This window comes from Pleurodeles waltl, chromosome 5 (assembly GCF_031143425.1).
Source record: "Pleurodeles waltl isolate 20211129_DDA chromosome 5, aPleWal1.hap1.20221129, whole genome shotgun sequence".
Classification (NCBI taxonomy): domain Eukaryota; kingdom Metazoa; phylum Chordata; class Amphibia; order Caudata; family Salamandridae; genus Pleurodeles; species Pleurodeles waltl.
The window spans coordinates 690839458-690865826 of NC_090444.1; the positions used below are offsets into that span (position 1 = coordinate 690839458).

The 26369-nt window shown below is 43.3% G+C and overlaps 1 protein-coding gene across 2 annotated transcripts in view; it reads right to left on the reverse strand.

Annotated features, from left to right (window-relative positions):
* Positions 1-1524: 1524 nt before the first annotated feature.
* AMD1 (adenosylmethionine decarboxylase 1) overlaps positions 1525-26369 on the reverse strand; it is a 139565-nt gene continuing 114720 nt past the window's right edge. For both annotated transcript variants that reach the window (XM_069234607.1, XM_069234606.1), the window contains one exon: positions 1525-3429. In XM_069234607.1, coding sequence (XP_069090708.1) covers positions 3295-3429 — 135 coding nt within the window. In that variant the 3' untranslated portion in view covers positions 1525-3294. The remainder of the gene's footprint in view (positions 3430-26369) is intronic.

A 26369-nucleotide genomic window follows, 5' to 3' on the forward strand; every position in this document is an offset into this window, starting at 1 on the left:
ATTTCCTTGCTTCTCTAGTCAGCAAGGACTGCTTAGCTTCCTGTGTACATTTGTCCATACCAAAGTATTGTCCCTTCCACTGTTTTCAGAGGTATCTTTCTCCTTATATTTGCTCTCCCACCCATGTTTGTGCTTGCCATGCTCCCCATCTCCTGCGTTGCTGCTGGTCTAGTCTCGTACCTCCTCTGCTGTTGCTTGCCCTGTCCACCCACCCCTCTGTTGCTTGCACCCTCCCATTCTGCTAGAAAAAATGCTTTATCACACCAGTGGTTTCAAGATGCTACAAATAAGCAGAGGGCGCTGCACTCCCATTTATGCATGCCCTTTTGGAACTGTCATCAAGTGGCGCCAACTCAGTGAACTTCAGCTTAGACAAGATATATATATTTTTTTTTGCAAAGAATCCCATATTAAGAAAAGTGATCACTGCTCCTTGAAGTCCGTGCTAGCTGCATCACAGCTCTGCCCCACACACCATCAACTTTCAGCCATGCTGCAGTACAACAGGGCAAAAAAATTAACAGTCAATAGCTCTTACACTGAAGAGTCCTATTTGATTTGACAATGCTTATTTCTCTTGCCAGAGAAAATTACTCTACCCGACTTTTCGGAGTAGGCAGCTCAGACAAGCAACTTGGAAGGCTAAGGTGGGCAAGGTTTGTTTTCAGGGGGTTTAATTTGACCTCCAATGGATGAGAAATCTATATTGTAGGCTGCAGCACTGGCGATACATATTCCAAGTGTCAACTCAGAACCAATGACTAAGCATTGTAGGAGTTTAAAAAATATAGACTGAACAAGGTTTGGCAATAATTTTAAAGTCATTCAAAATAAATTTTGAAATTAGTGCTGACAGACTTTAATAATGCGGTCAATATGGCTAATGTAGGGCAGATAATTGCCAACTCTGAGCCGTGTGTTCGCCTTAAGGCAGCAAGAGAAGTCCCCATTGCCTTCTTATCAGGAATTTGTCTAGGGGAATGCCTTTACAGGCTTTGGAGGTTAAAAATGGTTGTGGCCCTCAAAAAAATACAAACACGCTCAGTACAGTCTTCTTCCTTTCACGATGCTTCTTTGCCAACAGTGAACACAATTATCACCATCATGGTGATCCGACCGTGGGACACCTAAAGTAGCCATCTTGCTTCCTAAGTTTTGAACAATGTAGCACCATGAAGATCCAAATGTTTTGCAAAATTAGAAAAAAGAGCGTGTGCAGTATAATCAAAATAAGAACAGTTCCTACACTAGAAACAAAAGAGCAGGGCTGTACTCTGGCTGGAGCAGGGAAGTTTGGTGGCTGCAGGGCTAGCAGCCCTTAATGGTTAAAACCTTACCACTGTACAGCCGAAGGTTAATTATCGTTAAAAATGCAAAGACTATTTTTGCTTTTAAAAACAGCTTGTGTAAAGGTTGTATTTTTAAACTATGCTGAAGTGATTTCTGGTCTAACCAAGTCATAAGACTTACATCCATGACTGAAAATTAGGTAAGATGCCTAAACAAGGATAAACGTGCACCAAACAGATTTAAGCAAACTTTTATTGAAGCAGTAGGCTTGTGGTACAGATCTCAGTACACTGTTTTAATCGATCAAAGTTTACATCCTAGAGGGAAAATTATGATACCAAAGCTCCCCTCTTCCAAACCTCGAGAAACTAACATTGTGTAGCTTTCATCCTCCACGGAGGCAGACAATGTGCAATGTTTAATTCCGTAGTTTGTTCTTTTTCAACTTTAACCATAAATTGATCTTATAAGTTATTTTGGACTCACCAAATAAAAATCTAACATGGTAAAAGAAAACTAATTTTAAATATTGGTCCTCAAAATAGGAAAGCACCACAAGTACAACATTTGGTGCCCCATAGAATGGGCAAATGGATTAAGTTGGTAGAGAACCTCACCAATAAAGCTCTTAGCTCAACATAACACATCAAGTCATTGTTCCAACTGCTTGATTAAAAATCAAGCTAATGCATTCATAGTTTTCTACGCACACAAAAGCCATTCACAAACAGAAGGAACAAATACAGCTGCATTAATGACAAAATGGGGAAGGAGAGCACGTTAGGACAGGGAATTCTCAAGTAGAGAAATGCTTAATGTTGGTGTGAGCGCTAAACATTCCAGCAAATTTGCTAACCGTGTAAAGTAATATTACTATGAACCCACCGCTGTTAAGCCCATACTCAGTCAATGAGTACATTCACTTGCATCCTCGTATTCTTAAAGACCAGTCCAGATGTCCTAGAAAATTGCAGCTTTGCAGTAATTTTTTATGCCACCCAATCACGGTAAATAATTCCAGAAGATGTTACAATAGTGTTAAATACAGCATAGCAGTCACATGCACAACAATGTCATAGGACTGTTTTAGTCAAGATACAAAGACCGATTCGGCTTAGAATAACAAAATAAGCGACAGTTGGACAGGTTTACGCCACATTGTTTACCACTCACAAATGGTAGGTAATGTAGATGTTAGGAGAATGATTTAGGCGGATTCCAGTATATCTAGAACTGTACATTCTTTTTCTATTCATCACCACAGCATTACATTATGTTCAACACTTGCCTTAATTAAATTCTCCTGCACAAAACGTGTAAACCTAAAAAGGGTTGAATGAGCATGTGCAAAAATTTATGACATCTCAATATCTCAATAAAAATGATCAAAATAAATCGCCAGCTGAAGCAGTCAAATGATTTACCTAAAACTGTTTACAAAATTGAACATCTAACCATAAGTGCAAACCAGTGATTAAACAGTCAATTCCACTGGAAACAAATTCAGTTCGTAGAAGAAATCACAGAATTACGATTATGGCCCAGGAAGTTGCACTTCTACATACTAGACAATTTTAACAGCTTTCATAAACAGCCTCAGATGTTATTAGAAATCAACTAGTGAGGTCGAAATCCTTGTCTGTTGGGAACTTTGGACGACATTTGGAGAAAAACTACACAGCAAATTATTGAACTTGAATTACTTTTACATATTTTGTTAAGTCGCATCCAGAAATTTTTTTGTTTCTCTACATGCACTTCAATTGCACTGCAAGAGTGGCATAGAATACCTAAACACAGAAGAGCACATTCATGCAAGATACCTAGCTCCTCGATATAATGGATACAATCCAAACTGGTTATTACACTATGATTACATTTAGGGCTTTCTGAAGCTACAAGGTGACGGATGTGGCAAGCGTGGCCCCGTGCATCATCAACTAAAAAGCAACCACCACCTTCTACACAGGTTTTCTTTTTACGTTTTTTCTTCATTTTTGTTAATCAACTCTGCTGCAGATTCTTGACAAAACTGGTAAAAACAAAATTGTAATTGTTGAATTGAGCAAACTGGCGATCAAGACGTTTAAAACCTTCAATCTTCTGGGCTGAAGTAAACATTGTACGACATTTGGAGCTCTGAAAAACAATGGGGACACGGTTTACACATTTGTACTGTTAACATAAAGCACTAGCTTAGGTGTTAGTGGTTTCTTGAAATAAAGAATGGCAGCTATTTAATCTAGCAGTTATATCCAACAATGTTCAACCAGACAGAAATGCTGTATAGTTGCATGCAGGTGAAATAACCCCATTAAAATCCATTGGGAATACCCTGAACATGGCAGAACCATATGAACAAAAAGTCACACCGAGGCAGGGTGTTAATGTGTCATTATCCGGCACTGGGAAGTAAGACCTAGCAATAGTTCCGTGTGAAGCGACATCCCACTATGAAGGATAACCACAAAGTAGTTTACTGAGCACCATGTGTGGTGCACTGTACAATTCTGGAACAGAAAAAACACTTTGAAGACTGAACAGTTGTCAATTCACATGCTATAACGTAAGCATTCTTTGTCAAAGTCCAATTATAAGTCAATGACTTAGAAGTGTCAGACTAAAGTGAAATGACAAGTGCTGTAAAATACCAAGCGCCAGAGCCATACTTAGTTTGGGTTTCAGCCTGTTAATGTGGATGCTTACAGTTTGATGTATAAATCAGTATGACATTTTGCAGACTGGTGGTTTGGCTAAATGCAAATCTAAGCTGCAAAACGTTACGGCTAAATTTCGCACCATGAACATCACATTTGCAAGTGGTGGGCAAATATTAGCCAGCACTTCTTGCTTGGGTAAAGGGTTAAAGGTTTTAGCAGTTTTTAGTAAGGTTACGAGTACCACTGGACGTAACAATGTATGTAAACAATGTTTAAAGAAATGTGTCTTGCTGCTGCATCATACTTTTGGAAGATGAACATTGCCAATGTAATCTATCGCCACTGAACCATTGTAGTGGTATTATAGGGTAGGATTAATTATTTCCATGCATATTTTGTGTTGTGGCTTTTTACCCTCTCTGAAATTTCAAAGAAAGAATATAGTCCGGGCTTTTTTCATCTGTCCTCTTAAAGGTGCAATGTTAATTGGTGCTCTATAAACCACTAATTAAAACCGTTACTGATACCCAATTAAAAGTTACTCAATTTAAGGGCTTTGATAATAAAAGAATGATCTTGCTAAACAAAGATTTAAGTTGACGTGCACATTAACGTGCCTAATTACATTGCTAGCTCAGTGCCCTTCTAGCATTTACTATTTGTCAACTGCCCTCTGCATCTTCTGAGCGAACTTTGTTAGTTCTATACTGACTTATATGAAAAACGTAATTATTCCTACGAGCGAAATCTGGCTGTTTGTATTGCAACGCCTTGACTGAAAGGAATTATATAAGCTGTTTTGTGTTTTTGCTCAAAATGAGGGCTTGTGTGCATGGTTAAAGTTCATAAGCTTGGTGTTGAAATACAATTCAAAGCTGTCATTTTAGTCGTGCACATCCCAAAGGATCATACGGTTCAATCTTGATGCAGTTAACACCATTTGTCTTTACAGAATTTAATAACCCAAATCAACTTTAGGTGACATGATTTAAAGATATTGGCAAACTAATTTTGCAATACGATATTTTTCCTTTTTGGGAAGCAATAGTTCAATGAAATTTGTCTTTTGGTCTCTCATTGAATAGGATGGCCCACAAAGTTATATGGTAATTGGGGGTTCCATAGGTAACCATCCTCTGGCTCACTGTTCAAGTACTATAAAGGGGCATCAGATTCCTGTGAAGTGCAAGGCGATATCTCCACTTAATTTGCATAACCCACGAAGGGGACAAGCTGTATCAAGAGATTACACATCGTATTAGAAGAACGGTTTACCAACATCTGGAACCATATGATTAACAGAGCACGGACTCGTCTTCTGAAAGATTACATGGACGCACATGCCAGACATGTCTTACCACTGAACAAGTCTGACATTTTTGAGCCTCAAATGTTAAAATCAATGCCTAATTCCAGAGGCATGCTTTGCTAAGAGAGCTATCCCCTTTTATAGCGCCCACAGCGTATGCTTTGACCTTTCAATAACAGCTTGGGGAAATGGTCTGCCCAGCTGTATAACAAAACGTGGTTGATTCAGCCAGATTTTTTTATTTAACAAAATGACCAGAATGCTGGGTTTGAAAACGAAGATGCTAACCTGTAGTGCTTAATTCCAAAAATTATGCGAAATTTGGAGTGTCATCCACCTGTCTACACTAAATTCCCCACAGATGTTTTATCCACTCTCTCAAGGCTGCATATGGGATGCCAGTCTTTAAATGTCCTATTTGTGCCAATTTATAGTTTTCACCAAAGCCAAGTACTTCTGTACTCCCTCACCAACAAGCCATCTGGATTCAATGTGATAGTTATGTTTCATGATTTCACGTGTTTTGGCATTTTTACACCAAGTTCATGAGTTCAATCAATGCCAGAAACATGGTATAGGCTAATTCTCTTATGGAAGTTCTGAATAATTTATTTTAGTGGTATCACAAATTAATTTTAGGGCTCAGTCTCTCCCTCAGTCATATGTGGTCCTGTACTGACTGGAAAGGAATACTTTCGAGGAACCTCTGGTAACAATGAAGTGCCTTTGTTTTAAGAGTAGCGAGGCAAAGCACCCTGTTCAACATCCTGAAAACACTGGATTGTAACAATGCAAAAGCCAGCTTCAAGTCTCATTGACAACGACTGCTTTCAAAGTCTCGTCCATAAAAGCAAGTCGATCTCCAAAGCTTTGAAACTGAAGGGCATCACAAGCCCTATAAACGCCCAAAGGTAATTAGGCAACAAAAACGGATAACTTTTTGAAAGCCATTAAAGCCAACTGTCATTTAATTTCCTCAAACCCTTGCAGCATCAACATCTTTCAGGACCTGCAGCCATTGTGATGGTTTCATGATCCAAAACTGGCTGGCTTTCAAGCGTTTGAAAAGCTGATCCTGAGATGCGCCCCCCCCCCCCCCCTTCAAGGAATAAGAATGGGTGGTAATCGTCAACATGAGCGCTTATTATGGGCGAGCACGAAGTGTTCCGTCCATTCTGTAATCTCTTTGGGCTTGAAACCACACCCATGCCACGTCAGTCACTTACATTAGTTCGTGGGCTTGCCTTTTAAAATCCGCTTGCTTTCATTTGTGAAAGGCACGCATGTCATGCCTTTTCTGGTTTTTAGCCCACCTACACAGCACCGGTAAAGTGCCAAAAACATACGAGGCTTGATGTTTTCAGTCTTGAGTCCAGACTACTTTATCTGTTAATTTTCCACACAGCACGATCGCACTGCATTTTACATAGCGTGATCGCGCTGTGTTTTTTTTTTGCTTTAGAACACCAACAGCTCGAACAAATGCGAGACCCGTTGCATTGAAAATGCTTGTTCCTGCTTATGGTGTCTTCACAGATGAATTCCGAGCAATACATTCATTATAAGCTGAAGTGCACAAGCTGCACCCATCCTCAGTGTTTGCCAGCTACAACAGTCTAAGTCCACTTACACTGCCAAAGACGAAGCACAGAAACAAACCTACATGCATCCAGTGTTCAACTGTGTTTTGGGCAGGAGTTTCACACAATCCTCGCACATAAGTCATTGAGGTGCCTGCATAAGCTGTTTGAAAATCTGGTGTTAACTGAGCCAGGAAATCATCTGATCCCATTGTGGTTAAATCTTAAATTAATGTGTCTGTAGCCCTTTACAGAAAAAGTACTAGAAGTCTATCGACTCCATAGTTAGATTGTTTTCCCCGCAAAGGGTGAAGGAAGGAGTGATCGAGTATAGTATAAAGCGATACACATGTACAAATGTTAAACTTGAACGACTACAGGCTTCCGGGGAGGGTGCATGTGATACTGCAGCACTACATGCCACAAACAGATGTACACACTGACATTTTCAGTTCGATGGCATGTGTAGCTGCAGATGCACATGCTATGCATAGACTACAAAGTAGTTAGTCCTCCCAAAAAATAGCAGCGGCTAGCCTGTAGGAGTTGAAGTTGTTTGAAATAGTGTTCTTAATACAGCCTGGCCTACAGTAGCCTCTTGCTGTGAGAAAACAGTGTTTTGTAAATGTATGAGGAGTTGACCATGTGGTAGCTTTACATATATCAGCCATTGGTATGTTTCCTAAAAATGCCATTGATTCACCTTTCTTCTAGAATGTGCTCTAGGAGTGATTAAAAGTTCTTTGTTTTGATGTATCATGTTTGGATGCATTTAACAATCCATCTTGCTAAGCCTTATTTAGATATAGGATTACCTTTATGTGGATGTTGAAAGGCAACAAAAAGTTGTTTTGTTTTCTAAAATCTTTAGTTCTGTCGATGTAGTACATAAGAGCTCTTTTGAGTAAGGTATGAAGAGCTCTTTCTGCAACAGAGTCTGGCTGTGGAAAGAAGACTGCCAATTCAACTGTTTGGTTGAAATGAAAAAGGAGATACTACTTTTGGAATACATTTTGGATTTGTCCCAAGTACAACTTTATGTTTGTGTACTTGGAAGAAAGGTTCTTCAAGAGTGAACACCTGTATTTCACTAACTCTTTGTAAAGTAGTAATAGCAATTTGACAAGAGTGCATGGGTTTAAAAGGTGGGCCCATAAGTCTGGTAAGTCGATATTTAAATTCCAGGAAGGAACAGTTGGTGTTCTGGGTGGAATAACGCATTTTATCCCCTCCATGAAGGCTTTAATAAAAGGAACTCTGAATAGAGTAGTGTGTTGAATAGTTTGTAAATAAGCAGATATTGCAGTAAGGTGGAATTTGATGGATGAGAAAGCTAAATTTGATTTCTGCAAGTGAAGTACATAGCATAGAATATCTTGTATAGATGCTGTAAGTGGTTCAGTGTTTTTAGATTGACAGTAGTATTTAAATCTTTTCCACTTGTTTGCATAACATTGTCTAGTGGGTTTACGTGCTGCTTGTTTAATTACTCCCATACAATCTGATGGAAGCTTTAGGTAACCAAATTCTAAGACTTCAGGAGCCAAATTGCCAGATTGAGCGCATTGAGGTTTAGGTGTCTTATTTGACCTTTGTTCTGTGTTAACAATTCTGGTGTGTTGGGGAGTTTGGAATAAGGTACTACAGACAGATCTAGGAGTGTTGTGTACCAATGCTGACGTGCCCACGTTTTGGGCTATGAGTATCATGGTGAGTGATGTTTGACGTAGTTTGTGGACTAGAAAGGGAATGAGTGGTGGGGGGAAGGAAGTGTAAGCAAATATCCTTGACCAATTGATCCACAGAGCATTGCCCTTGGTAGGGGATGTGCGTGTCTGGATGCGAAGTTTTGGCATTCTGCGTTTGCTTGTTGCGAATAGGTCTATTTCTGGTGTCCCCCACCTCTGAAAGTACTTTTGAAGTACTTGGGGGTGAATCTCCCATTCGTGAGTTTGATGATTCCTGCTTAGATCTGCCAGCTGATTGTCTATCCCTGGAATGTATTGTGCTAACAGATGATTGTGAATTGCCCATTTCCATATTGTTTGGGCTAGTAGGGACAGTTGAGATGAATGCGTCCCTGCCCTGTTTGTTGAGGTAATACATGGTTATCATGTCTGTTTTAATTAGAACAGTCTTCTGTTTGAGAAGCGGTTCAAATGCTTTTAGGGCAAGAAATACAGCTAATAATTCTAGGTGGTTTATGTGAAACTGTTTCTGCTTGGCATTCCATTCCCCCTGAATGGTATGATTGTTGAAATGAGCTCCCCAACCTACCATGGATGCGTTCTGTTGCGATTATGGTCTGGGGCAAAGGGTCTTGAAATGACCGCCCCTTCATTAGATTGCTGAGATGCCACCATTGAAGGGACATGTGTTTGCTGGTCCATCAACACTAGATCCTGAAGTTGAGCTTGTGCTTGAGACCATTGTTGAGAGGCACTGTTGTAAGGGTCTCCTGTTGAGTCTTGCATGTTGAACTATAGCTATGCAAGATGCCATCATCCCTATCCCATTATGAATCTTACAGTAAAATGATGATTTGGGTGTATTTCTAGTATGAGATTTTGGAAAGCTTGTATCCTCTGTATTTGGATATTCTAGGGCTTTTTGAGTATCTAGAATAGCCCCTAGGTAAGGTTGTACTTATGCTGGTTGAAGGTGTGATTTTAGGTAATTGAAGTGAAGCCTAGTGTATGTAGGGTTTATATCACATATTGAGTGTTGTTGGCATTATGAAAAATTGTTTGATTTTATTAGCCTATCGTCTAGATATGGAAATACGTAAATGTGTTGTCTTAAGAAGGCTGCTACTACTGCTAGACATTTTGTGAACACTCTTGGAGCTGTTATGCCGAATGGCAAAACTTTGAACTGTTAATGTTTTCCTGCTATGATGAACCAGAGGTATTTTCTGTGAGCTGGATGGATATGTGGAAATACGCATCTCTGAGGTCTAAAGCAGTCATGTAATCATGTTTTTGTAGTAGTGGAATGACATCCTGCAGTTACCATGTGAAAGTTCTGACACGATGTATAGATTGAGAGGCCTGAGGTCCAATATGGGCTTGAGGGTGCCATCTTTTTGGGAATGAGGAAGTGTAGTGAATATACTCCTGTTCCCTGTTGAGAATGTGGAACTAATTCTATTGCTTGTTTTAATAGAGATTGTACCTCTTCTTGCAGCAGAACGTTGTGTTCTGGGAACAATTTGTGGTGTAGATAAATTCTAGGCAATATCCATTGCAGATAATTGATTGCACCCAATTGTCTGTGGTGATATTTTGCCAATGAGTGGAACTGCTGTAGTCTTCCCCCCACAGAAGATGTGTGGAGGGGTGAGAAGGAAGTCACTGCTTAGATGGTGTAGTGGTTTGTTTTGAGGCTTGGATCTTGCCTCTTCCTGAAATATTGTCCTCTGTAGAACCCTCTAAATTCCCCTCTTTGATATCGAGTTTGTTGTCCCTGCTTTGTCTGGGAGGTAGATTAGTCAGAGGATTGTGGCTTGAAACCTCTAAACTGTGGTCTGCGAAAGGAGCCTCTATATGGTGTAGTATATAGTGCCCCCATTGCCTTAGCAGTGTGAGTCTTTTCGCAGTTTCTCTGTAGTGGTGTTTACTTCAGGCCCAAATAGATGTTTCTTATCAAAAGGCATATTAAGTACTACCTGTTGTATTTCTAGTTTGAGACCAGAGGAGCGCAGTCATGCATGCCTTCTAATTGTGATGGCAGTGTTGACGCTTCTTGCAGCTGTATCAGCAGCACTGAGGGCAGACCTTATCTGGTAATTGCTTATAACCTGTCCATTTTCTACCACTTGTTGTGCCCTTTTCTAATGCTTTTTTTGGAGGAGCGGTTTAATATCTTGCATCTCATCCCAATGGGCTCTATCATAGCTAGCCAGCAGTACCTGAGAATTGGCAATTCTCCATTGGTCAGCCGCTTGTGTGGCTACTCTTTTGCCAGCATCATCAAATTTTCTACTTTCCTTATCAGGAGGAGGAGCGTCTCCTGATGACTGGCTGTTAGCTCTTTTTCTGGCCACGCTGACTACCACTGAGTCCGGAGGAACCTGGTGTGTTAGTTATATAGTCTGGGTCCATAGGAGCAGGCTTATATTTTTTTTGTCAATCCTAGGGGTAATGACTAGCTTGGACAGGTTCACTAAAACTTTGTTCAGCATGTAACCATTCCAGGTAACAATGGGAAACTGGTATCTGGAGCGAGTGGAAGACAGTGTTAAATTGACAATCTTCCAGGGGTTCAGAATGCATAAGCACTCCATTATAAGCCGCTGCCCTACAGACTACCTGAGTGTAGGCAGTAGTGTCTTCTGGTGGTGATGGTTTGGAGGGGTAGAGGTCAAGATTATTATCTGGAATGGGATCAGGGTCATAGATCCCATGGGTCCACTGTATCTCCTTTGCGAGTATAGGAGAAGGCAGTGGTTTCATCTTCATTGTGAGATGAAAAAAAGTTGTGGGGAGGAGAAGAAGGGAGAGGTGCTGGTTTCTCCTTTTGTTTCTGTACTTTTGCTGGTGGTTGAGCAGAATCTAACTCCTTTTTGAAAGGCCAGCTTTCTTTTGGTCTTTAAAGGAGGTGCAGTGAGGATTCAGCCTGTCTCCTTATGTATATGGATTCTCGTTTGTCTCATCCACAAACTCCAATATTGGCTCAATTCTCAGTCTTCAGAAAGTTTGAGAGATTCTTGCATGGGCTTTGAGATTTGCTTTAATTTTCTCGAAAGTCTTTCCTCAGTGTATGAGTATTTTTTTCACTCCGAAGTTTGGGTCTTTTTTGGTCCCAAAAAAGTTGGTTGTTTCAGCTCTGAAGCAGAGTGTCAAATTTGACTCCCAAGAGTGAGGGCATTTGCTGAAGTCCGAGGTGAAAGTTTTAACTGACTTGCTCGACTCCGAAGTGGACGGAGGAGTGGCCTTTTTCTGCACCAATCCGGAAGGTCAGTCACCTACAGTCTTTTCAGGCCAGACCATGGCCTTCCGGCAGTGGTGTACCTAAGGCCTTCAGTTGTTTCTTATACAAGGGCTGGGGGCAGATGTACTCATGCTGGCCAACTGATGGGTCTATCATCTTCAGATTCTTGTCCAGAGTCAGTGTCTCAGATGGACTGCTGTCTGCGCCTGCTCTTCATCCATGACGTCAAGATGTTCAGTGCTCTTGAACGCCATTTCTAGTCTTTGGGCCCTGTGATCTCAAGGTCTTTAATCGAAACGATCGACAGGCTTCAGTCTTCCTCCCGATGGTCTGGAGAAAGGCACAATTTACAAACCAGGTGTTGGTCTGTAAATGGGTACTTTGCATGGCAGCGAGGGCAGAATGGGAATGGAGTCAAATCCATCAGGCTTTTCACGCAGGAGGCCAGAGTCAGGCGCGCACACACCCTGAAAGGCGGAATTTAGATTCCGACGGTACTACCAGTTCGATGCTGGATGGGAAACTATCAACAATACTGACGAATAACTAGGTTTTCTAAGGTTTTCTGATTCGAAATCTCGGAACGAGAAGAAACACATCCGAATCTGACAGCAGAAAGAAAATCTAACTATGGATCAATGCCCATGCGCACTGTAACCAAGAGGAGTCACTCAATCCTCTGACTCCAAAAAGACTTCTTCGAAGAAAAACTTGTAATACTCAGAGCCCAACACTAGATGTCGGAAGAGATATGCATAGCATGTGTATCTGCAGCTACACATGCCATCGAAAACATTTACACAATACAGTACAACAGCTACAGGCTTCTGGGGAGAATGCATGTGAATCTGCGGCACTACAAGCCACGAACAGGTGTGCACTAGGTGATATTTTCCGTTCAGTGGCATGTGAAGCTGCAGACACATGCTTTGCATAGACTGAAAAGCAGTCCCCTCCTAAATTAAGCAGTGGCTAGCCTGTAGGAGGTGTAGTTTGAAATAGTGTTTTAAGGACCGCTTGACCAACATTTGCTTGCAAGACAACACACCAGCACAATAGTGTTTTGTAAATGTGTGTTGTAGACCATGTGGCTCTTTGCATATGTCTGCCATTGGTATATTTCCTAAGATTGCCATCTGACTAATCCTTGTTTGGAAACTGAATTACCTTTATGAGGCAGGTGAAAAGCCACAAAAAGTTTAGTTTTTCCACAATCTTTTGTTTTGTCTATATCGCTTAATCTGGCTGTGGAAAGAAGACTGGCAATTCCACTGTGACTATGAAATGGTGAGACCACCTTGGGTATGAATGTTTGATTTGTCCTAAGTACTATTTTGTGTTTGTGAATTTGAAAGAAATGCTTGAATTTCACTTACTCTCTTTAAGGAAGTATTTGCTACCAGGAAAGCAACTTTCCATGAGAGAAATGGAAGTGCGCAAGAATGCATGGGTTCAAATGGTGGACCAATAAGCCTTGTGAGCACAATGTTAACATTCCAGGCTGGAGCTGGTGGGGCTCTAGGTGGAATAACCAAGGCCTTTCATAAAAGCTTTTATGACAGGTGTAGAAAGCTGGCTCTGTATATACTATATCAAAATGAGATAGTGTGCACAGAGTCACCAAGAGGCTTGACAGAGGCAACAATAGATAATGGCTAATGTTCAATTTGTGGTAGTGTGGTCGAGCAGTTAAGGCTGATCAGAGGTTAGTGTTAAGCATTTGTTGTACATAACCAATAAGTGAAAACACTCAATGACATAACTCCAGGCCAATAGGTTTTTATATAGTAAAATATTTTGTTTATTTTTAGAACCACAAGATTCATTTAAAAGGTAAGTATATTAAATGAAAGGTGCTTTGTATAGTAATAGTTGAGACTAAGATTCAATATTGTAAGTTTTTATTAAAATGACAAAAAACTATTTTAAAAGTGGACAGTGCAATTTTCAACAGTTCCTGGGAGAGGTAAGCACAGTTTCAGAGGTAAGTACCACACTTACGGGTTCAACCTCTGGGGTATAGTCAGTCCACTGGTGGGGGTTCAAGGCAACCCCAAACACCCAGCACCAGCACCAGGCCCAGTCAGGTTAGGAGAAAATATTACTTGGGCATCTACGGAGAAGGGGTACTCCGGTTCAAGCCTGCTTGCAGGTAAGTACCCATTTCGTCAGAGAGCAGACCAGGGGGTTTGGAGGAGTACTGGAAGGGCCCCAAGTAGGCACAAAAACCACACCCTCAGCGGCACGGGGCAGCCGGGTGCAGTGTGCAAACATGCCGTCTGGTTCTCAACAGAACTATTGAGGGACCTGGGGGTCACTTAGGCACTCCAAGCAGGGCACAGGAGGGCCTCTCAGGCAAGCCACCGACTAGGCAAGGGTGAGGGCCGCCTGCTGGTCGTTGCGGCACCGGTGGTTGGTTTCTCTCAGGCCTGGGAGCTGCAGGTGAGGTGCTTCTCCAGGCATCAGATTTCTCTGTCCCAGGCAGTCAGTCCAAGGGGTCCTCGGGATTCCCTCTACAGGCATTGTTGTGGGGGTGCAGAGAGGTCAGCCTAGGGTGGACACGTCGGTCACCTGGGGGTCCTCTCTGGACACAGGTCGGGTGCAGAGTAGTGGAAACTCACATTTCTGGAGTGAGGTGGGAGCCCCTTTAAAGATGATGTCTTCTTCTGGTTAGGCAGAGCCGCTACCCATGGGAGTTCTTGGTCCCTGGTGATGCAGGCAGTCCCCTGGAGAACGCATCGCTTTTCGGTTGCAGGGTCTTTGAAGCAGGAGACAGGCCAGTAGGGCTGGGGCCAAGTCAGCTGACTCCTTCTCTGCAGGGTTTTCAGCTCAGCAGTCCTTGTGAGATCGTCTGGAATCTCTAGAGCTGGGTTCAGGGTCTCCCCTAAATACTACATTTAGGGATGTGTTAGGGTTTGAGGGCAGTAGCCAATGGCTACTGTCCCTGAGGGTGGCTACACCCTCCTTGTGTCCACTCCCTCTGGGGAGGGGAGCACATCCTTTTCCCTATTGGTCCTAATCCTCCAAAGCAAGATGGAGGATTTCTCAAGGGAGGGGCCCACTTCAGCTCTGTTCACCTTAGGGGTGGACCTGGCTGAGGTGGTGCCCCTGTTTTTCTCTATTCCTCTGGACCTGCTGCCAAAAGTGGGGGCTCGTACAGGGGGCCGGCATCTCCACTAGCTGGAGTGCCCTGGGGCATTGTAACACCAGGCTTGAGCTTTTGAGGCTCACCGCCAGGTGTTACAGTTCCTGTAGGGGGAGGTATGAAGCACCTCCACCCAGGACAGGCTTTGTTTCTGACCACAGAGCCCACAAAGGCACTCGCCCCATGTGGTCAGAAAACTGCCTGGAAGTGGCAGGCTGGCACAGACTGATCAGCCTTGCACTAGCAGTTGGGCTAACCTACAGGGGGGGCATCTCTAAGATGCCCTCTGTGTTCATTTCTCAAATACCAGACTGGCATCAGTGTGGGTTTATTGTGCTGAGAAGTTTGATACCAAACCTACCAGTATTTAGTGTAGTCATTATGGTGCTGTGGTGTTCGTAATGACAAACTCCCAGACCATATACTCAGTATGGTTACCCTGCACTTATGTCTAAGAATTGGCTCAGACACTGTAGCGGCATAGTGCTCATGCAGCTATGCCCTCACCTGTGATATAGTGCACCCTGCCTTAGGGCTGTTTAAGGCGTGTTAGAGGGGTGACATACCTATGCCACAGGCAGTGGTTTGTGGGCATGGCACTGAGGGGAGTGCCATGTCGACTAATCTTTTCTCCTCACCAGCACAAGCTGCAAAGCAGTGTGCATGCACTGAGTGAGGGATCACCGAAGGTGGCATAATACATGCTGCAGTCCTTAGGGACCTTCCCTGGCCACAGGGCCCTCAGTACTATTTACAAGGAACTTATTTGTGTGCCAGCGCTGTGCCAATTGTGGAAACAAAGGTACAGTTTTAGGGAAAGAACACTGGTGCTGGGCCCTGATTAGCAGGATCCCAGCACACTTCCAAAGCTGGCATCAACACTAGGCAAAACAGGGGGCTGACCATGCCAACAGTGGCATTTTACAACAACAGGAATTCTAAACAGATATGCTGTCTGTTTTGGATTTAGGCTGATATTGCTGTTGAATTTGAATTGATGAATATGCAAGATTTGCTTTTTGGAAGTAAAGCAAATAGCATACAATTTCCTGTACAGATGCTTCAAATGGATGAAAATAAGTTACTTACCTGTAACTGTAGTTCTCCAGTATTGGAATCTTTCATAGATTCACATGCTTGAATCATTCCCTGTCGTCGAGATGGGAGTCCCGGTATAAATTTTCATAAGTAATGTTAAAACATATTGAAGAGAAAAAGGCCCTAGGCCTCTTCAATTTGATAGTCTATCAGAGTCATTTTGTGAAAAGGACCAAACTTGATCCTCCACCAATCAGGCGACAGCACCCTTCAGAACCTCCTGAGAGAAGCTCTAGCACCTCAGATTTTCCACGCACAAGTGCGTATATTACAATGAGTATATGTACTACTAGAAAGAAAGAGGTGAAGTGAGCTTCTCCGGGGAGGTGGGTGGGTCGCATGTGAATCTATGAAAGATTCCAATACTGGAGAACTACAGTTACAGGTAAGTAACTTATTTTCTTACTCCAATATTGGAACTTTCATAGATTCACATGCTTGAATCAGAGTAGAAAGCAATAAGTATGCACATTGTAAAATGACAACCCTTTTAATAAACAGGTTATCTTGGCCACAAAACCTTATCATCATGTATAAAGTGATGAAGTATATGAGTGTACTGACATATGTCCCTACATATATATCTATATATACACATGTATCTATACACACGTATATATACATAAATAACAGTATGTTTTTATCTCTAATATAAATAGGTATATTCCTGTGAAGATACATGCTGAAATTTAAATAACAAACCAGTATTAAAACATAAGACAGTAATGTAAGCTGATCAATATCTGATAACCCGCTTACTATGGGATTATAATAGTGTTCTATTATCTTTAGATACATTTCTTCTTTTTTTTTTATGTGCATACCTTTTCTAGGATGGAGGGATGTAGGAGAAATGGCTCACCTTCACCTGAAGAGATTCCTGAGAACCGCTTGGCCCACTGCTACCTCTCCGTGTGAGAGGGACTCCAAGCAATAGTGCTTAGTAAAAGTATGACAGCTCTTCCATGTTGCTGCCCTACATGTCTTGTAGTGGCACTCCGGCAAACAGTGCCGCTGACGATGAGACTTTTCTCGTCGAGTGAGCATGCACAGATGACTGCAAAGGTTTGCCCGCTGCCTGATGGCAGAAGCGAATAGCAGAGGCGATCCATCTTAAAATACTCTGCTTGGATAGCGGGTACCCCTTCCTAGGGGCACTGTACGCCACAAATAGCTGATTAGAGCGTCGAAAAGCTTTTGTCCTGTCCAAATAAAATTGAACGCATCTTTTCACGTCTAGAGAGTGTAATGCCCTCTCTGCTGGAGTAAATGGATGAGGGAAAAAAGACTTGAAGACCAAAGGTTCGTTAATGTGAAAGTCTGACGGAACCTTTGGAATAAAATGCGGGTTAGTGCGCATTAGTAGTCTATCTTGTTTAAACTGTAGGAATGGCTCTTGGATGGAGAGCGCTTGTACCTCACTGACCCGCCTAGCTGATGTAAGAGCTATCAATAAGGCAACCTTCCACGATAAATGTTTGAGGGAAGCACGGTGGATCGGTTCAAAAGGATGCTTCATCAGTTGTGCCAAAACAATGTTCAGGTTCCACGAAGGAGGTGGAGGTCTGAAAGGAGGGTAAACCCTGAACAGCCCCTTTAGAAATCTCTTAATCAGCCGAGAAGAGAAGAACGAGGGTGTGTCCTCTGAACGTCTGTATGCAGCCATGGCTGCTACATGAACTTTAATGGACGAGTGTGCTAGGCCAGATCGAGCTAACTCTAAGAGATACGGCAAAATCTCTTCTGGTAGTGAAAGAAAAAGGTCAATTTGACGTTGATGACACCAGGCACAGAATCTCCTCCATTTACACTGATACGCCTTGTTAGTGCTATCCGCTCTGGCCTGTGACAAAATATCTCTGCAGTCCTGCGGGATATTTAAATGCGCAAATTCTCTGTGGTGAGGAGCCATGCCGCTAACCGCATTGAGTGTGGATCGGGGTGTCGAACTTGGCCGTTGTTCATTGTTAGTAAATGAGGTAACGGCTCCAGCGGAATATGAGGTTTGACTGAGAAAATGAGGAGCTCTGTGAACCAATGTTGGCACGGCCAATACGGGGCTATCAGTATGAGAGTGCACGGTTCTGTTTTCATCTTCATGAGGACCCTTGGGATCAACGGAATGGGAGGAAAGGCGTAAGCAAAGATGTCTGACCAGACTATCGAAAACGCATTCCCCCAAGATCCCTTTTGGTGATGCCAACTTGCGAAGAACTGGCATTTGGCGTTGTCCTTCTTCGCAAACAGATCCACTGTTGGTGTTCCTCACTGGGAAAAAATCTGGGTGAGTACCGTCTGGTCTAATTCCCACTCGTGGCATTCCGATTTCTGTCTGCTGAGTGCATCTGCTGCTTTGTTGTTTATTCCCGGCAAGTGCACCGCCGACAGTGTGACGCCTTGCTGCGAGGCCCAGTTCCAGATCGCTTGGGCTTCCCTGGAGAGGGTGAGAGATCTTGTACCTCCTTGTTTGTTGAGATAGTGCATCGTAGTGGTGTTGTCTGTTCTTATCACCACTCGCGATCCATGGATTCTTGGGAGAAACGCTTGTAAAGCAAGGTGCACTGCCCTGACTTCTAGCCAATTGATATGCCTTGATGCCAGATGAGTTGACCATCTGCCACTTATTTTCAGGTCCTGTAATACTGCGCCCCAGCCTTCCAGTGAGGCATCTGTTATGGTCCACGGGGCTGGCTGTTGAAACGAGAGACCGATTGAGAGATGATGCTTTTGAGACCACCACTTGAGAGTTTTGATCATTATCGGAGTAATTTGTATCTGGTCTTCGAAAGTTCCTGATACTTGAAGCCATTGACGGTTTAGCTGCTCCTGCAAGGGGCGCATCTTTAGCCGACACAGAGGGATCAGAGGTATACATGAAGACATCATGCCCAATAGTGATTTGAAGAGACGGACTGTAACCTTTCGTCTTCTTTGTATGAAACTCCCTAGGGTTAGTAACCTTTGTTGTCTCTCTAACGTGGGACATGCGATGCCGGATTCCGTGTTCAGTTTTGCTCCCAGAAAAGTAATACTGCGGCCTGGTAGAGGGTTGGACTTCTCCCAGTTGATCGTGAATCTGAGATTGGTCAGCAAGGAAACACACTTTCTTGTTGACTTGTGTGCTCCTGTGTAAGTCTTTGCCTTTATTAACCAGTCGTCTAAGTATGGAAAGACCTGGTGCTTTCTTCTCCTGAGAAAGGCTGCCACTGGTGCTAGGCATTTGGTAAATATTCTTGGGGCTGATTTGAGCCCGAAAGGAAGGACGCGATATTGATAATGGCTCCCGGCTACGGTAAATCTCATACTTTCTGTGGGTAGGGTGGATTGGTATGTGGAAGTATGCGTCCTTGAGGTCTAGCGATGACAAAATCTCTTTGATTGAGACGCAGAAGGACGTCTTGCAGGCTGATCATTCGAAACAATTGCTTCTTTAGGTATACATTTAGTTGCCTTAAATCGAGGATCGGTCTCCAATCCTTCCACTTTTTTCGAATTATGAAGAACCTGGAATAAAATCCTGTTCCTCTTTTAACCCGTGGCACCTTCTCTATAGCTCCCTTGAGAAGGAGCTTGTAGACCTCTTCTTTGAGTTGTTGAGGGTATCTTGAAGGAGTCCTGCGGGGAGGGTTGGGGGGAGGTTTCTGGACAAATTCTAAAGTATGGCCCGTTCCACTAATTGTAGGACCCACTTGTCTGACGTAATGGTTTGCCATTGACTGAGAAATAAGGAAATTCTTCCGCCCAGGGTGACAGGAGGAAGACTGGGCGTAGCCGGTGCCTCAAAGACATCAGGTTCTACGAGCTGCATCCTTAGCAGGGCGGGTTGAGTGTCCACGGCCTGCCGGTCTATTATAGGCTGGTTGAGTCGGTTGTCTTTGGGAATAGTATGGCCGAAATTGTTGTGAAGATGACGGATAGGAAGAGTATCTCTGTTGTCGATACCCTCCTCTGTAAGAGGGCTGGCCACGCCCCCTAGGGCGAAAGGACGATTTCCGATATTGCAGGGTCCCTAGTGACCTTGCAGTGTCCGTTTTAATTGACTGTAGGGCTTCGTCCACATGTTTCCCAAATAACGCTTGGCCATCAAAGGGTAAGTCTAGGATCTTATTCTGGACTTCTGGACGAAATGAGGTGGCTTTGAGCCAGCCCTGTCTTCTTAATACAGCAGCGCCTGCAAGCTGTCTGAAAGCAGTGGTCGCTATGTCCATTGCGCAGTCTATAAGCTCTGCAGACGCGCATTGACCCTCTTGCACAGTCTTATTTGCCTCTGATTTTACGTCTTCCAGCAGTTGACTAATGAAAGGTGCAATATCTGCCCAAAGCTGTCTGTCGTATCGAGACAAAATAGCCAAGGAGTTGGCAGCTCTAAGCTGGCCATAGAAGAAAATCTTTTTCCTATGTTGTCTAGCCTTCTACCCTCCTTATCTGGGGGCGCAGAAATTGGAGCCGAAGGATTCTTTGATCTTCTTTGAGCCGCTTGAGCTACTACGGAATCTGGAGGAAGATGGCCTGTCAAGCATGTTGGGGCATCATCGGGAGCTTTGTATTTCTTATCCAGACGTGGTAAAACTGCTGTGACTGTTGCTGGATTAGTCATGACTTTAAGGCCTTCTTCCCACAAGTAGTTCACCATCGGGATGGAACGCACAGACTTCTGGAAGGGCTCTTTAAAATCATAAAGGAAACAATCTGTTTGCTTCGTAGGTAGCGGTAATGCAAAGCGCTTGGCTGCCCTCTCTAAGAGATTGTGAAAACCTCCAATGTCTTCAGGTGGGGACTCCACCTTCAAATGAGAAGGAGAAGATGGAGCAGGAATAATATACTCGTCCCACTCTGAGTGAGCATCTATGAGCTCTCCTTCTTGATCTCCATCTGAAATGTCAGTGTCCTGGGGAATTGTCATGTCTGGGGTAGCCACATCTGTGAGATGCAAAGTCGTCGGTCTTTGATGTGGAGTAGAAGGACCAGAAATGGGCGATGGATGAGGCTGTTCTCCTTGTGGAGGAAACCTTCTGTTATAATCCACCAACATGGCTCTAAGGCCAGTAAGCAGGTCGGAAGGGATATACGTTCCCTGTTGATACTGCTGATGCTCCAAGGAAGCCTGGGGATCATAAGCTTCCTCATATTCCTCCTCTTCCTGATATTTTACATTCAATTAAGAGGGGCTGTGGGCCATACCAAAAGGCCCATCTTCGTCTGAATCATCATCTCCCTCCAAAAGATGTACTGGTACCAGGGAGGATACCTTACTAGGTGAAGTGTGGGTTGGAGTTAATGTTTCTGTTCCTTTTAGGTATTTTTCCCTCGTCGACGGTGTCGTCGACGATCTCGTTGACGAGGTGTAAACTGACTTTGTCGTAGACGGTGCCGTCGATGCTGGACGCACTGTTATTTTAATAGCCGCAAGCTTCGCCGACGAGTCTACCGTCGACGAGGAAAGCTGATACTGACAGGTGGTGTACTCAGACGATGTCGCCGACGGAACACCTAAAGTAGTTGGAGTCGTCGGCAATGCGCCCACCGACTGTGCCGTCGACGGGGAATCCGTCGACGAGGCCTTTTTTCCAGTCACAGAAGATGGCTTTTTGAAAGGCACAGATGGTGGAACAGATGAGGATTTCCTGTGCCTCTCAGAACTGGAAGAATGTTTTTTCCCCTCTTTACGAGAGTCTAGTTGGGGAAGAAGATGGGCTGCGACCCTTATAAGACCCTGAAGCAGTCTTTTTGAGGGCTTTCCTTGAGGTTTGTGAGGGAGATCTAGAGCGTGATCTTGCTCTTTTAGTTGATCTCTTGGAAGTGGATGATTCCTCACTCTCAGAATCAGAAACTGGATCCTTCCTATGCTTCAGTTTCTGCAGCCATATTAGTAATCTGCCTTCTCTATCCTTTAAAGTTTTAGAAGAAAAAGTACGGCAAATCTTACAGTCCTTGGCTGAATGATCTGGATAGAGGCAGTAAATGCAGTCTTGATGAGGATCTTCAGAATGAAGTCTTTTCTTCCCACAAGTCTTGCAGTCTCTAAAGAGACTTTTCTTTTCCTTGTCAGACAGTTGAAAAATAGCTGACAAATCAAAATAATTGAGTTTCTCTGAGAGAAAAAGAGCTGAATAAAGGTGTGAAAACAGAGCAGAGCTCTGAGGAGACTCCCTAGCACGACGTGCGGTAGAAAATCTGAGGTGCTAGAGCTTCTCTCAGGAGGTTCGGAAGGGTGCTGTCGCCTGATTGGTGGAGGATCAATTTTGGTCCTTTTCACAAAATGACTGATAGACTATCAAATTGAAGAGGCCTAGGGCCTTTTTCTCTTCAATATGTTTTAACATTACTTATGAAAATTTATACCAGGACTCCCATCTCGACGACGGGGAATGATTCAAGCATGTGAATCTATGAAAGTTCCAATACTGGAGAATGAAAATGTCACTTACCCAGTGTACATCTGTTCGTGGCATCAGTCGCTGAAGATTCACATGTTGTGCATAGCCCGCCATCTGGTGTTGGGTCGGAGTGTTACAAGTTGTTTTTCTTCGAAGAAGTCTTTCGAGTCACGGGACCGAGGGACTCCTCCTCTATCTCCATTGCGCATGGGCGTCGACTCCATCTTCGATTGTTTTCCCCGCAGAGGGTAAGGTAGGAGTTGTTTGTTAGTAATAGTGCCCATGCAATGGATTGAATAAGCATGTACCTATTTAAGATGTAATATATTTACAAATGTACAAAGTTGAAGCTAACTTCCAAACGGCTACAGGCTCCCGGGGAGGTGGGTGGGCACATGTGAATCTTCAGCGACTGATGCTACGAACAGATGTACACTGGGTAAGTGACATTTTCAGTTCGATGGCATCTGTCGCTGTAGATACACATGTTGTGCATAGACTAGTAAGCAGTTTTCTCCCCAAAAGCGGTGGCTCAGCCTGTAGGAGTGGAAGTAGTCTGAATGAAAATGTCACTTACCCAGTGTACATCTGTTCGTGGCATCAGTCGAAGTAGATTCGCATGTTCTGCAATAGCTCGCCATCTGGTGTTGGGCCGGAGTGTTACAAGTTGTTTTTCTTCGAAGAAGTCTTTCGAGTCACGGGACCGAGTGACTCCTCCTTTTGTCTCCATTGCGCATGGGCGTCGACTCCATCTTCGATTGTTTTTCCCCGCAGAGGGTGAGGTAGGAGTTGAATTGTAGTAATAGTGCCCATGCAATGGAGTGACTAAGTATGCACCTATTTAAGGTTGAGATGACACATATATAAAAAAAATTGAAGGTAACTTCCAAACTGCTACAGGCTCCCGGGGAGGCGGGTGGGCACATGCGAATCTACTGCGACTGATGCCACGAACAGATGTACACTGGGTAAGTGACATTTTCAGTTCGATGGCATCTGTCGCTGTAGATACGCATGTTCTGCATAGACTAGTAAGCAGTTATTTCCCCAAAAGCGGTGGATCAGCCTGTAGGAGTGGAAGTAGTCTGAAATAATGTTCTTAATACAGCTTGACCTACTGTGGCTTGTTGTGCGGATAACACGTCTACACAGTAGTGCTTGGTGAATGTGTGAGGCATAGACCATGTGGCTGCCTTACATATTTCGTGCATTGGGATGTTTCCTAGAAAGGCCATGGTAGCACCTTTCTTTCTGGTTGGGTGTGCCCTTGGTGTAATGGGCAGCTGTCGTTTAGCTTTAAGGTAGCAGATTTGGATGCATTTAACTATCCATCTGGCTATACCTTGTTTTGAAATTGGGTTTCCTGCATGAGGTTTTTGAAATGCAATAAAGAGTTGTTTAGTCTTTCTGACGTTTTTTGTTCTGTCAATGTAATACATCAATGCTCTTTTGACATCTAATGTATGTAGTGCCCTTTCAGCTACGGTATCTGGCTGTGGAAAGAACACTGGAAGTTCCACTGTTTGATTTAGATGGAACGGTGAAATAACCTTTGGCAAAAATTTAGGATTGGTCCTTAGGACGACTATTTTTGTGTAGTTGTATAAAAGGTTCCTGTATTGTAAACGCCTGAATCTCGCTTACTCTTCTTAGGGAAGTAATGGCGATGAGAAATGCCACCTTCCAGGTTAGGAACTGTATGTCGCAGGAGTGCATGGGTTCAAAAGGTGGACCCATAAGTCTAGTTAGGACAACATTTAGGTTTCATGAAGGAACAGGTAGTGTTCTTGGTGGTATAATTCTCCTAAGGCCCTCCATGAATGCTTTAATGACTGGTATCTTATATAGGGAAGTTGAATAGGTAGTCTGCAGGTATGCAGATATTGCTGCAAGGTGTATTTTAATGGAAGAGAAAGCTAGGTTAGATTTTTGTAAGTGAAGCAAGTAACCCACTACATGTTCTGGAGTTGTGTGTAATGGTTGTATTTGATTAATATGGCAGTAGCAAACAAACCTCTTCCATTTACTTGCATAGCAGTGCCTGGTGGATGGCCTTCTGGCTTGTTTTAGGACTTCCATACATTCTTGGGTAAGTTGTAAGTGCCCGAATTCTAGGATTTCAGGAGCCAGATTGCTAGATTCAGCGATGCTGGATCTGGGTGTCTGATCTTTTGGTTGTGCTGTGTCAACAGATCTGGCCTGTTGGGCAATTTGATGCAGGGTACCACTGATAGGTCTAGCAGCGTTGTGTACCAGGGTTGCCTTGCCCAAGTTGGTGCTATCAATATGAGTTTGAGTTTGCTTTGACTGAGTTTGTTTACCAGGTAAGGAAGGAGAGGGAGAGGAGGAAAAGCGTAAGCAAATATCCCTGACCAGTTCATCCATAGGGCATTGCCTTGGGATTGTTTGTGTGGGTATCTGGATGCGAAGTTTTGGCATTTTGCGTTCTCCCTTGTCGCAAACAAGTCTATCTGAGGTGTTCCCCAGAGTTTGAAATAAGTGTTCAGAATTTGGGGGTGAATTTCCCATTCGTGGACCTGTTGATGATCTCGAGAGAGATTGTCTGCGAGTTGATTTTGGATCCCTGGTATAAACTGTGCTATTAGGCGAATTTGGTTGTGAATTGCCCAATGCCAAATTTTTTGTGCTAGCAGGCTTAACTGCGTGGAGTGCGTCCCCCCCTGCTTGTTTAGATAATACATTGTTGTCATGTTGTCTGTTTTGACGAGAATGTATTTGTGAACTATTATTGGTTGGAAAGCTTTTAGTGCTTGAAAAACTGCTAGAAGTTCTAGGTGATTGATATGCAGTTTTGTTTGATGTACGTTCCATTGTCCTTGTATGCTGTGTTGATCGAGGTGTGCTCCCCACCCTGTCATGGAAGCATCTGTTGTTATTACGTATTGTGGCACTGGGTCTTGGAAAGGCCGCCCCTTGTTTAAATTTATGTTGTTCCACCACAGAAGCGAGAGGTAAGTTTGGCGGTCTATTAACACCAGATCTAGAAGGTGACCCTGTGCTTGAGACCACTGTGATGCTAGGCATTGTTGTAAGGGCCTCATGTGCAGTCTTGCGTTTGGGACGATGGCTATGCATGAAGACATCATGCCTAGGAGTTATAATACCATCTTTGCCTGTATCTTTTGTGTTGGATACATGCGTTGTATGATGGTGTTGAAATTTAGAATTCTTTGTGGACTTGGAGTGGCTACTCCCTTTGATGTGTCTATTATGGCTCCTAGGTATTGTTGTACCTTGCGCGGCAGAATGTTGGATTTTGTAAAGTTGACGGTGAACCCGAGTTTGAAGAGGGTTTGTATGATCTGATTTGTGTGATTTGAGCACTGTATGAACGAATGGGCCTTTATTAGCCAGTCGTCCAAATATGGGAACACATGTATTTGCTGCCTTCTTATGTGTGCAGCGACTACCGCTAGACATTTGGTAAAGACTCTTGGTGCGGTTGTTAATCCGAAAGGCAGTACCTTGAATTGGTAATGTATTCCTTTGAATACAAACCTTAGGTATTTCCTGTGCGATGGGTGTATTGGTATATGGAAATAAGCATCCTTGAGGTCTAAAGTTGCCATGTAGTCGTGTAGTTTTAGCAATGGCAATACTTCTTGTAGTGTGACCATGTGGAAGTGGTCTGATTTGATGAAAGTGTTCACTACTCTGAGGTCTAGGATTGGTCTCAGTGTTTTGTCTTTCTTTGGTATCAGAAAGTACAGTGAGTAAACTCCTGTGTTTATTTGTGTGTTTGGCACTAATTCGATTGCATTCTTTTGCAATAGTGCCTGCACTTCTATCTCCAGGAGATTGGAATGGTGTGTTAAATTTTGTGCTTTTGGTGGTATGTTTGGAGGGAATTGTAGAAATTCTATGCAATAACCATGTTGGATAATTGCTAGAACCCAAGTGTCTGTAGTGATTTTCTCCCATGCTTTGTAATAATGACCTATTCTTCCCCCCACTGGT